The sequence below is a fragment of the Lissotriton helveticus genome, chromosome 1_1 (assembly GCF_964261635.1).
Source record: "Lissotriton helveticus chromosome 1_1, aLisHel1.1, whole genome shotgun sequence".
NCBI lineage: Eukaryota > Metazoa > Chordata > Amphibia > Caudata > Salamandridae > Lissotriton > Lissotriton helveticus.
Window position 1 is genome coordinate 1,468,467,291 of NC_136057.1, and position 12,553 is coordinate 1,468,479,843.

Genomic DNA, 12,553 nt, shown 5'->3' on the forward strand with positions numbered 1-12,553 from the left:
TATGGGTCAAATGGAGTTGAAGAGAGTGTTTAGGACAGAGATTAGGTCATTTATGTGGTGTTGGTTAGCATATTAGAAGGAAAGAGTCAGAAGAGGCAGGTTGGCCTCGTGTTAAGGCTTTGAGAAGCGAAGGGAATAGGTGGCCGAATAACGAGAGGCAGGAATCATTGGATTGAATCATAATCTTACCATCATTGTATGTAGACATTGTGATGGATTCATTGAAGTGGGGGGGGAGAGCAATTTTAAGGTTGCAGCCATGTGAGAGGTCCATGATGATGTGACATTTAGTGTATTCTGGAAGATGTAAATTCAGGTTGAGTTGTGACAGGAGAAGAAAATGAGGGTGGTTGTGAGCTTCCTGTGTTGGCTGCTATGGTATTGATAATCAAACATGGTGCCTGGAAAGTCCTTCAGGGCATTGTGTTCATTATATTTTTACATGTGCTTTGAAGAGATTCTGATGGTATAAAATCCTACATGAGTGGACTCCCACTTCCTCCAGCTAAGTTGGCATTGTTGATAGATAGTGAGGTTGTGAGGTGAAAGAAACTTGAGGGCCTGGATTAATATGGGGATGCAAATTCTCATTATGCACATATTTGCTTCTAGACTCCGTGGTTGGTATGAGTTTATTGCTTTCAGAAACAAGTTTGAACCACTTTCGAACCTGAAGATGATCGAGAGACTGGGACAAGGAGATGTCTTGTCTTGCTCCTGCGAGAGTGGTAATTCTGCTGGTCCAAACTCAACAATTCATGGGGTGTCGACACATATGGGGATAATGAACACTTTAAACATTCTGTCCGGGAACATTGCAGGATTGGATCATAAAGTAACAAGTCATAATTAGGGTGTGTTCAGTTTTGGATGCAAATTTAAAATTACAAGAAACTTGGAAAGCCACCTTGGATCACCTTGAAGGGCATTAAACTCTTTATACGCAAGCACTTAGTTCAGCATGTGGGCGGCTGTCTGAGGGACTTCACATTTGGGTGGGCCTCAAAGTGGCCTGTACTACTTTTTCATTATTTAGTGAGTCAGACAAATTGATACCAGTTCCTTTAAAGTAGCATTCAACTAACTGCTGATAAATTATTATCATAACTTCTTTGGAACCATTATAGCTCCCCGTGTATATAGACTGACCTAAATATATTTATCACATTCAGGGCAAAATAGTCCAGGGAGCACCCAGTGGTTGCACAATTGTGAAAATGAGAAAAACTGGAGATTTCAACGCTAATCTGAATAATGGCCTAGCTCAATTATTATGTGAACTAGAACGCAAGGCAGAAGATGATGTCTTATAAGCCTGCCAGGCAAACATTGTGATGGTAAAACGAGGGATAGTTCTCCTCGATTTTATGGCTTCCAATGGTATGTTTAGCTAACGAAGGCGCATCAATAAAGATAGGCCAAAGAAGTCTTTTAAAGAGCTTCTCATAGATTTAATAGTGAAAATAATATTCTTGCATTTGTCAGGGATATGCCCTTCCCCTGTCAAAAGACGTCACTGATATGGGCAGGCACACAGGTGGAGGAGGTCTTTAATAATTTCAGATGTCACCAATAGTAAGATATAGAACTCGTACATTTAATCAAACTCCCAAACTATTCTCTTGAGACCAAGAAGAGGTTTTGACAAAATAACTTAAAAAAGTGTGTATAGAAAGAGGCAGAGGTAAAATTCTATACGGTGCCCCTGGATTCATTAGAGGTGGTCTGTAGCTCCCAGTATTCAAGACCCTTCTGGAAGTTGTCAGGTATAGGGCAATATTGGCTTTAGGTACAATGTTTAATATAGTTTTTCCAGAGGATAAATGGACATTCTATTCCTCAAATCTATGCTGCTTCACTGTAATTAAATTAATACTACATAAAGTGTATGTAATTTTAAAGCACACATTCTCCATAAGGGGAAAGATGGTCATGAATTACAGATTTTTTGTTATTACCAAACTCAATAGTACTGCGTTTGAACCTGTGACCATTAAGGAGTTGAACCTGTGATCATGACATCAAATACAGGTTTTTGAGCCGGTGCATTACACCTAGCTGTACTACCTGTTGCACCTGTATTCTGTCCCTCTGAAACTACACTAACAACTGGGAGGATACACCTCTCTTTAAGTCACATGAATATGGCAATTAGTGACGGCCCCTCAAATATATAAGGCCATTATTGAGCTTTGGAACCCACATTTGACAAGGGTTTTAAATGGCTTTTGTAATCAGTTAGCATTCACAGATCGATGGAGCCTGTTGATAATAGCCCATATTTTTCATAAGAGACATTGTGCTTAGCCCAGTTATTACAGTCCTATTTCCGTGCTTTACTCTCCAATAAAACTATGGACAGGAGTTTCCTGGGTATACTGAGAGTCTGGGCTACTGACTATATGATGCGTAGTATGACTACCAGGAGAACATAGGCACTATGGAACACTGCTCATCAAAAACTTTGTAAAGCTATTGAAACAGCCCATTGCCTTGCTTTAAAAGACCTGTCCTATGTTTTTAAGAGGAGGTGATGGTTCACATTCTGGGAGATAATATCTTCAATTAAGTAGTTCCACAGCTGGTACACCTGAAATAAATTCACGAGCAGTTGAAAACTTAAAGTGTGGAAAAAATGGTTAATAATGTTCTTTACTCAGACCTTAGGGTTCACAAAGGTTTGTCTAACTTCCCTATTTTTTATGTAATCTATTAATCAACTGACTAATCAAAGATCTGGGCATATAACTCACTGATCTTCCTTTGGTAGTCGGTAGACACCTGACAGTTCTGCTGTATGAGGATGATGAGGTCTTAAAATTAAACACGGCTATTTATTTGGAAAGATTAGTTACTATGTTTATAGCATTCCTAAGCAATCTTAGTTTGGCCACAAATTTAACAAAATCAAAGAATATGTCATTAACTATGGACTTCCATCACAGAAATTAAGAACGTTAGTGCACATGTTTTGCTAGAATGGGTGAAATGATCTCCATATCTAGGAATCAACTTTTATGAAAAAGTAAATAATAACCATTCAATCCCACAACTGTTAAGATTTAGGGGCTGTTTTAATGTTGCTAATAAACATAGTGATACTCGTGTTTCCTCTATGATAAAGATCCTTTGCGCCAAAAGTGTCTCTTCTTTGTGTTAAGGGGCACACCTGTGGGGCTATGTGAACACCCAGAAACTACAGCCTGAAGAAAACAAGTTGGTGAAGAGACTCATTATCTTGTAAGGGTGCATGGCTTTTGGGACAGCTACATTTTGATGAGATTTAAGACAGGCCCTGTGTCTCCTGAACATCAGGAGGCCAGAGTCATTCCCAACATACTGTGCTCGTGATGAAGAATCAGTATAGTATTGTGCTCACTTTTTCTTTTTATGCATATTTTGAGTGGCCCCAAAAATTGATACCTTTATCCACTGTTGAGTTCCCTGAGACACAGAATGTGTATGATGGCTTGATTTATTCTGTAATGTTGAACAAATTAACTATTGGCTTCACTGTGAATCAACCACTAAAAGCAGTAGCCTCTACAAGTCACCCATTGGAAAGTAGAGGGTTAATATTATGAATAATGAGCTTATTTCTAACATGAAGTAGATTGTATTTTGTTGGTTAGACATAATATTAATTTTAGAGTATGTGATCATTGCAGAATTTCTACTTCACTTGTACATTTTTTGCTCAGTAAATTAGAAATTAACTTAGCACTTAAGTTTGTGTTGCACAACGCATCACGTTTGTCACATATAATGATTATGTTTATTTACTAACAGTGATTCCTAAATTCGAAGTGGTTTTATGACTGATAATAAACTCATTACTGATTAATTGATTTGGTAGGTGGCTTTTGGCTTCAAGCTGCTCTTACAAGCCAGTCATAGGTATAAAAGCCGCCCCAGTATCTGACATCAGTTCCTTCTGTTCCGTGCCATCAGCGCAGATCCGGACAAGCTCACCTCACTCGCTTTTTGACTGACTTTTTTACAACTATTTTGTCGAATTAGAACCAGTGTACTTTTTTCTACTACTTTTTTGAAGTATGTCTCCAAAGAAACTGACTTGTTTCCACCTCAAGTTGGACTCTCTCCAAAGTGTGCAAGCCTTCCCTTCCTCAGTCCACATCCCGGAATTCCTGGAAGAACATCTGGGCTGCCCCATATTCTTATAATGTGTCTTCTGGCCAGCATAGGAGCAATATTGGACAATAGCAATGTGTACATGGGTAAGTAGCATCTGTTCCCCCATATTCCCAGCGTTACCAACATGGATAAGTGTAAAATGTTCAACTTTGACTGACACAATTTGGCAGCCTACTCTAATTTAGATGGACTGCACATGTAGGCATCCCCATTGGAGCAGGGTAATGTTCCCATTTGCTTGCAGCCTCTCGGACATTTATCTGTGTCTATATTTCTCATCCCATGAAGTCTGGTCCTTTTAACAAATGCAACACTGACTATTTTAGCAGCAGTATAAACCCAGCTCTGAAGACTTTTTAACTTGGGTACCGGCACGCTTTCCTTAGTCCTCCTCATCCAGGATTCCCAAGTCTCCTTCCCACCTATCTTTCAATGTAGCTAAAGAAGATGAACTTTTGCTCACATCTGAGCAATGATGTGCTTGCATAAGGTGCTGGTGGTAGAAGTCTATACTCGAGAAGTGTCTCCTGTACAATGTTTTGCAACTTGCCTTATAACCAGCCAGGGCATACTTCACCCATGCATATCTACAGCATTGTGACTCTGCTAGATTGAATTATCTTTGTAGTTCAAGTTCAGCCATATGCCGCGAGGCAGCAAACATCCAAGTGGTTACTCTGATAGAGGAAGCAGATTTATTAATCAAAATTTGCGATGCCATTCTTTTAAACTTTTTTTGTTGCATTTTTCAAATGTGTCAAAACATAAAACAAGGCATGAATACTCAAGTCACATTGCATATCAATCCACATTGGCCGCGCAGGGTAGGCCTGGAACAGAGCGTCTATGTTGATCAAATCTACACATATTTGCGATGCCATTCTTGAGCACTAAAGATTATTCTTGCGTTGGTCTTTTACTGGTTGATGATCATTTACTGGATAATGGAGATCAATGGAAAAGTGGAAAAAATGTCTTCATACGAGTTTGTCAAAAGTGAAGTTTCCCTGGACATTGTATCTGACACAAAACCTTGTAATTTTGTGTTTTTGTATACTGTTAAAAGGTCTAGTCTAATGGATGCGTCCTCCTCCAGATTCATTAAATGAAGCTTCTCCCCAGGTTCTAGATTGGATCTGGATTTTTTTTTGCAATAGATAGTCACTGACACCAAAAGACTTCTGTAGAGCCAACAGACGTCTGAAAGCAATGCACTTGCTACTTTATCTCGAGGCAGGGACTCCAGGAAAGCGGACTACATTTTTTGCCCCCTCCCTACATCGGTGTGGGATCCGGAGCCTCATCCAATTTTGGTTGATTTTTGATGCTTTTAATTCTGAAGTAGCAAGCCTTCTCTTAAATCCTCTGGCTTCAAGCCGCAGGGTTTCTGCTGCAAACAGAGGTCTGTCATCAATCCTCACATTGACTACTTATGGTGCACTGGCACTGCATGAACTGTGCTATGAGAACTCTGTATTAATGGCCTTCAAAAGGAGTCCCACATTCACAAAAAAACAGAAGATAGAGAATTATTACCACTCTTTGTCTCATAAGTTGCATAAACTAACCAAGGAATAATCGTTGTCATCTTCTGAAACCATTCCTTTATAGCACAAGATTTCAAAGACAAGTTCTTCTCCTACTACGGCTTCTTCAGAATAAATTGAAGTGTTTCAAAAGCAATGCTGACAATCTTTGCTTCCCTACCCTCGGACACACCAGAGAAATCTGAGCTGGTGAGGAAAGACCTGTTGAGTTCTATGGATTCTTGGATTCTTTAGAGATGCTGACATTGGTAGTCTCAAAACCAGTCTCTATTTTGATCCTTGAAATCCAGCAACGAAGCAGCTATTAAAGCTAAGAGCAATTCTGGTCACCCGCACTCTATCTTCTGTGCAAAAGTCAATGTCACCAGTGTTAATACAAATTCCAGTGACATTTTCAGAAAAAAACCCTGACGATTTACTGCAAGCTGCCAGTCTTTTGGGAGGGGGCAGATGTGGAGTGTGTGGTGTGTGGTGTATGTGTGTGTCTCTCTCTGATATTCTTTCTAAACATATTGATCCATCACAATTCCCAGACCTGAGTACCAAGACCGAAGAAAACACGAGCGAACTGTCCAGATGTCTTCAATTATGCACTGCAGCAGAAAAATGAATGCTTAATTCGACATTCTTAATGTAATCGGTATCTTAGTCCAATTGTCAGAGTAACAGAGGATATGTGGCTCTAACATTATAATTTGTGAAACGAAATAAGGGAGAAAGTGTTGCTATTTTAAGTGTCACCTTTTTCATGGAACAGTAGGCTTGACTCCACATGAATGCACCATTTTCACCACCCCCAACTACATAGATAACCAAACTTCTAGGCATCAAAGGGGTAAAGGAACTGCAGGGCCTATTGCTTTTACTAAGATGAATCGTTATGGGTTGAGACTGGACCATTAGCTTAAGCAAAACTCTTTTTCTTATGTTGTCGATTAATCACCACAGGAATCGAAGTTGCAGGAAAACATGGATTTTCAACATCCTATTTTTTTCGAATATTTTTCTGTAGTTTTAAGTTTGAAAATAGTCTGTATCCTTCACTGGCACTCTGTTTTCTTACACAGACTTTGCTTGATCACCTGTAATACCAGATAGATTGTCTGTATCAGATGGTCGAGAACTACTTGGAGCTTGTGGGAGTTATGTTCTTAAATTGGGATTTGAACCACGGGCCACCGCCACTCCGCACAGTAGAGAATATATATTGGTATTTCATTATCTGATTGGGCTCCTTCAGGTAATGGTAATTGGTTTGTTGTCTCTGTTTCCTGTCCTGTCCTCGTGCCCCATGTAATGGCCTTTCCCTGGTGGAATGATGGAATGCAGTTTTTGGATGTTGCTGATTTAGGCTGGATTATTGTTGCCAGTGGTGAATGTGTTTGTGGTTGTAGTATCTTTCTGAAGTAGTCTGGAGTGTTCCTTCTTTAGCCTACAGAGCATAGGCTCTACTTTCTCTTTTTGCATCTCAGTGTCAGAATGAGACACTAAGATATTTCTTACCTAGAGAGTGGGATTCATAACCTTTCATGAATCAATGACATAAAGTATAGCTGGACAGCACCAGCTTCTCTCTTTTTAAAGAGCATGTACATGATAGCCTCACATTATGGATCTAAGACAGATATGACAGAATCAGAAGACTGTAGCTTTCAGAGAGCCACACAAGATGTGGCAACAATGTTAACTAAAACCACAATAGAGGAATATCACATTTTGGATTGAGGGGGATCGTTCCCTTTTTGGAGTAAGGAATTGTAAACATATACAGTTTTGTTTGTCTTTCAGAGTCATGTTCCTGAGGACAACTCAAAGGAGGTATTTTCCATAATTTCTAATTAGAATCTATATCAAACGAGTAGTCAAAAAACTAAAATACCCCAACAGGATGAACAAAATATTGTATAGAGCAATGGAGTGAGTGGCATCACGCTTCTTTGAAAGATTCACAGGAATCATTTACCTGAGGAACGTTTGAAAGAAATGCTGACAAATAATGCATTTACAGAACAATTTTCAAAGAATTTGCAAAAGCAACATATTTATCAATAGGTCCTTAAATGGTGAATAGGAAACACCCCAAAATATGGGACAATAACTACTGAAGCTATCTTTCATGAGGATGCAGCCAAGAAACTTCTGAAAAAAAGGACCAAATTGTACATGAACATTTTCTGGTCTGGCAGCATGGGTTTTTGTATGCTGACAGACTGGGGATCCATAGCTTTGTTGCCTAAAGAAAGAGTGAAACTGTTTCTTTGTGGTAGACAAAGATCAAAACCTTTAAGAAGTGATCAAATCCAGTGTGAACTTTGTGAGAAGTGCTATACGCCATATACCAGACAGCTCATACGCAAATTGTAAAGTAGTAAATACGTGATTCAGATTGCCCTTCAGAAAGTTGTAAGTTTCCCTTGGGTACTGTGAAGGGACAGGATTGTACAAATAAACTTGAAAGGGGGTTTACGACTCATTGGAGGATGCTTTTGCAATGAAGCGGGATTAGAGCTGTTTTACCAAGGGTAAGCGAAAAGGTCCTGTATTAATGGTTCCATTCATCATGTTCTCTTTCACTGTGAGATGATTAACTTTCTATAGCCGGTTTGGGTCATTCTACTTTTGAATGTCCTTTCCAGGCTGCTCCAGACACAGCATCTGTATAGTGATACCCCTCACAGCAGGGAAGTCCCCAGCCTTGAGCACCCACAAAGAGCACAAAGAGGTTCGAGGTTTTCTATTGGTAGACATCAGTCCAATTGAAAGTGTTATCAAGAAAGGCAAAAGGCCACACATAAGGGGCCCACTTCACCTTGCACAACAGAATCTGCAGTGCCACCCCTAACATCTCCCAAAAGGTATTGCTCCAGGAAGTCTAATCTGCAGCCACTTGCTAACAAAGTCTCAGTTGAATTTCAGTGTCTGGATCTCCATCCCCCAGCCACAGGAATTCTGGTAATACACTTCCACTATTTGGGAATTCTAACCTCACTCTCAATCGTTTATATCCCACTTTGGTTTACAATTAATACTGTGAGACAAACTTGAGAAGACATCTGCTCCAGCATTTGAAGAATCTCTTTTCAAGGTTTATGCACAGCCATTATTTGAAGTTTCCAATCCCTGAACTGATCAGCTGTCCTTGCTGAAGGAGGATCTAGCGGTAGCCTGACACTGCAAAGACTTTTCATCCGACTCACATGCCTAGCAAAAGTACCAAATCTAGCATTATCTTCATATGAAAATAATTCTGCTTCTGTCTAGAGACATATTTCCTCAAGCTGTATGTTGTCTCAAAAAGTGTCCTGAACATTCATACAATTTGGCATGAAAAGCCTATCTTTACATTATCTCCACTCATCGCCTCTCCTTTTTCATCAAAATTTTTAAAAAAGAACCTCTTCTGCCATCCGCATCCTCTGCATGCCTTTTCTTTCTGGGTACATAATTCTCCAAGTCACTTGGATGTTTACCTTAATGTCTATTAAAGTATTTGCATACAACTCATTTGAAAGATTGCAATCTCTTGTTTTCTGAAAGCCATACTCGCTTAACCTAACTATATCTAATCTCCTCTAGCTCACCTATTAATTCCACCAAACATCTGCATGAACTCAAATACCTCCATCAACACCCACTAACGATAAAGCCTAACTCCTTCTTTTAATCTGCCACAAAGAAAGAGTGAATGCGCGGAATGGTTTGCCTGACACCCACAACTAATTCTAATAACACAACACTGGACCAACCACTAACCTTGGGTTCTGGAGCAGCGTGCTGCCCATCATGATGCACTTCAATGTCTTGTCAGGGATAGTAAGCACTGTATAAATGCAGTTACGACTACAAAGGCAAATACACCATAGCTTTGCGGGCTGATATTTACCCAATGCAAAAGGGAGAACTAGAGAGAATGTGAGGTTCTGTGGTGCCTCCGGTTCGGGTTTAGGGAGTTAGATAACTCCCTATAAATGGCTAGAGTCCTTTTTGACAGGGAGGCAGCAGAGGATTCAATTGGGAGAGGAGATTTCTGAGTTGGGCAGGATGAACTGTGGGGTTCCACAGGGATCCGCATTATCACCGTTGCTTTTTAATCTCTACCTGCAACCCCTTATTGAGTCCTTGGTACAGATGGGTTGTCGGGTGTTTAACTACGCAAACGACACCCAACTGCTTTTTAGTATTGAGAACTCCAAAGTAGCACAGCTACATACACAGGAGGTCCTTAGGTATACAGTCAGCTGGATGAGTGACAATCTGCTGAAAATCAATCCTGATAAGACGGAGGTTTTGGTGGTGTCAACCGGCATTTCACCTTGGGGAGATCTGTTTTGGCCAAAAGAACTTGGGCCTACCCAAACGCCAAAGCCCAATGTGAAAAGTCTGGGTATAAAGATTGACAAGGATTTGTCGATGGTTACCCAGATCTCTGCTGTTGTGGGTACCTGCACTGGCCTAATTAGGCAACTGCGTAGATTAGTCCCTCTTTTATCCGAATCTATGCTTCGGACAGTGGTTTCGGCCACTATATTATCAAGATTGGACTATGGCAATGTCCTGTATTTAGGTCTACCAAAGAACTTGATCAACAGACTGCAGGTCGTTTTGAACGACGCTGCACGTCTAATCTTTAAACTTCCGAGAAGATCACATGCATCCCCCTTACTGTCTAAGCTTCACTGGCTTCCTATGAAGCAGAGGGTAGAATTCAAGAGCCTGTGTATCGCACACAAGGCAATTCATGGGCAAGCCCCTGTTTATATTAAGGATCGTCTAATGCCTTATAACCCGAAACGAACCTTAAGATCATCGGATGCCCTACTGATGACTTGCTCCCGCTTTAATTTAGCCACAAAAGGTGGAAGGTCCTTTTCCATACTTACCCCACTGTTATGGAACAAGCTACCAGTTTCATTACGCAAGGAGTCTAATCTTCTTTGCTTTAGAAAACAGTTGAAAACGATCCTGTTCAGGGAGGCTTTTGGACATACAGGCTAACCTGTAATTTGTTTTAAGTTTCTGTGAGTAAGAATAAAGTGTGTTTTTCTTTGGTCTGGAGCGCCTTGAGACCTGTTGGTGAGCTGGCGCTATATAAACCAAAGTAACATAACATAACATAACACTTACCGGCCTTCGGATGAAGAACATGGTCAAAGCCCCTACCAGGGGCATGTCTCCAATCAGGGGCTCCAGGATCACACGCAGGGTGCCATGCAGCTGAGGAAAGGAGAGAGAGGGATCCATGGTTATACACTAACATAGACACTACATAGCCCAAGTGTCTACTCAGATGATTCAGCTCAGAGGACTCCACTCACTGATATCTCCAATCACATTTCCACTTGCAGATGCTGCCTCTCCAGACATTTCCATTCATGTCCACTACTGCTCAAAGGTACCTCAATCACACGTGCTTCCACTTATTAAAGGCACCAGTCTCTTTCACAGATATTTTCAATGTCGGCATCTTCTCTCACCCGCCCCTTCCCTGGCAGGCATTCTCTGCTCGGAAACACATGGGTACAAGGCTCATTCAAACACTTCACACCACGCCACTGCTTTAAGGCTCATCTCCACAAGGTTCTCCGAGGTGCACCACCTCATAAGATCTTTCCTCACTGCATACCAATGATCTGTTTTAGTCACTTTTTCCATTCTTCCGCAAGGTTTCTCGCCTTTCTGCACCCCTCCCCATCAGTTTCGTACTCCTTCATTCACACAATTTTTCGTCACTCATAAGGACCTTTGACTCCCTGCCCTTGCAATGCAAGATCCTCACCCACATGTCCAGATCCGCGCTCTCATCCACCTACCTGTAGCCCCTTCACTCCAAATGCGGCAAAGAATTTCTTCACTTCACAGTTGATTTCCAAATTCGAATCAAAACTGCAAATAATAAGGGGAAACATTTTGACTGAAAAGTCTGTTGTGGAACCTAAGCACTAGTTGGTAACAGCGTACTAGAAGAGGGCACTGTGGTGGATAGAACAGGAGCACTGGCTTCAGAGAATTGTGTAGGATCATCGACTTAAGAGGATGGTACAGAGCACTTCAAGCGGTGGAGGTTGCATTACTGCAAAATTAGGAAGGTGGTGTAGAAGCAGGGACTGCAGAGGACAGCCTGCGAGTGGCGGCGGCTGCACTGACTGCAGCAGGTAGGTCCAAGCATAGGGTGGTATAGGAGCACTGACTGCGGAGGATGGTTTAAAAGCACTTACACAGAGGAGGGTGTAGGAGCACTGATTGTGGCGGGCGGTGTAGGAGTGCAGGTAGCAGTGGATGGTGCAGGGCTGCTGAATATGAGGAGTGATATGGGAGCGCTGACTCGGGAGGATAATGCAGAAGGAGTGACTTAGGGAGGTGATGTAGGAGTACTTTTTGCTGTGGCTGGTGTAAGAGCGCTGATAGCGTAGAGTGTGTAGCAACAATGGCTTTGGAAGGTGAAGTAGGAACACTGGCTGCGGAGGGCGGTGCAGGACTGCTCACTGCTGCGGATGAAGTAGGAGCACTTACTGTGGAGGGTGGTTTAGGAGGGTTGTCTGTAGAGGGTGGTGTAGGAGCAGTGACAGCAGAGAGAGGTATAGGAGCACTAAGTAATCAAGGTGGTACAATAACGCTGACTCTGAGTGTCTACTAGCACTAACAGCAGAGGGCAGTGTAGGAAGACTGACTGTAGAGGGTAAAGTAGAAGCACTGACTGCAGAGGGTCGTGTGTAAGGGCTGGCCGTGGAGGGTGGCGAAGGAGTGCTGATAATGGAGGGTGAAGAAGCACAGTGTCCAGTGGAGACTGAGGTAGAAGAGACTCTTGTAGGATCAGATAGTCCACACACACCACAGAGCGATCACACCCCGCG

General features: G+C 41.6%; 1 protein-coding gene across 1 annotated transcript in view; it reads right to left on the minus strand.

Annotated features, from left to right (window-relative positions):
• Positions 1–12,553, minus strand: part of ESYT1 (extended synaptotagmin 1) — a 433,655-nt gene that overhangs the window by 251,066 nt on the left and 170,036 nt on the right. Inside the window, exons 5-6 of the mRNA XM_078686263.1 lie at positions 11,513–11,585; positions 10,827–10,916 (exon numbers count right to left, since the gene is read on the minus strand). Of these exons, the coding sequence (XP_078542389.1) occupies positions 10,827–10,916; positions 11,513–11,585 (163 nt within the window). The remainder of the gene's footprint in view (positions 1–10,826; positions 10,917–11,512; positions 11,586–12,553) is intronic.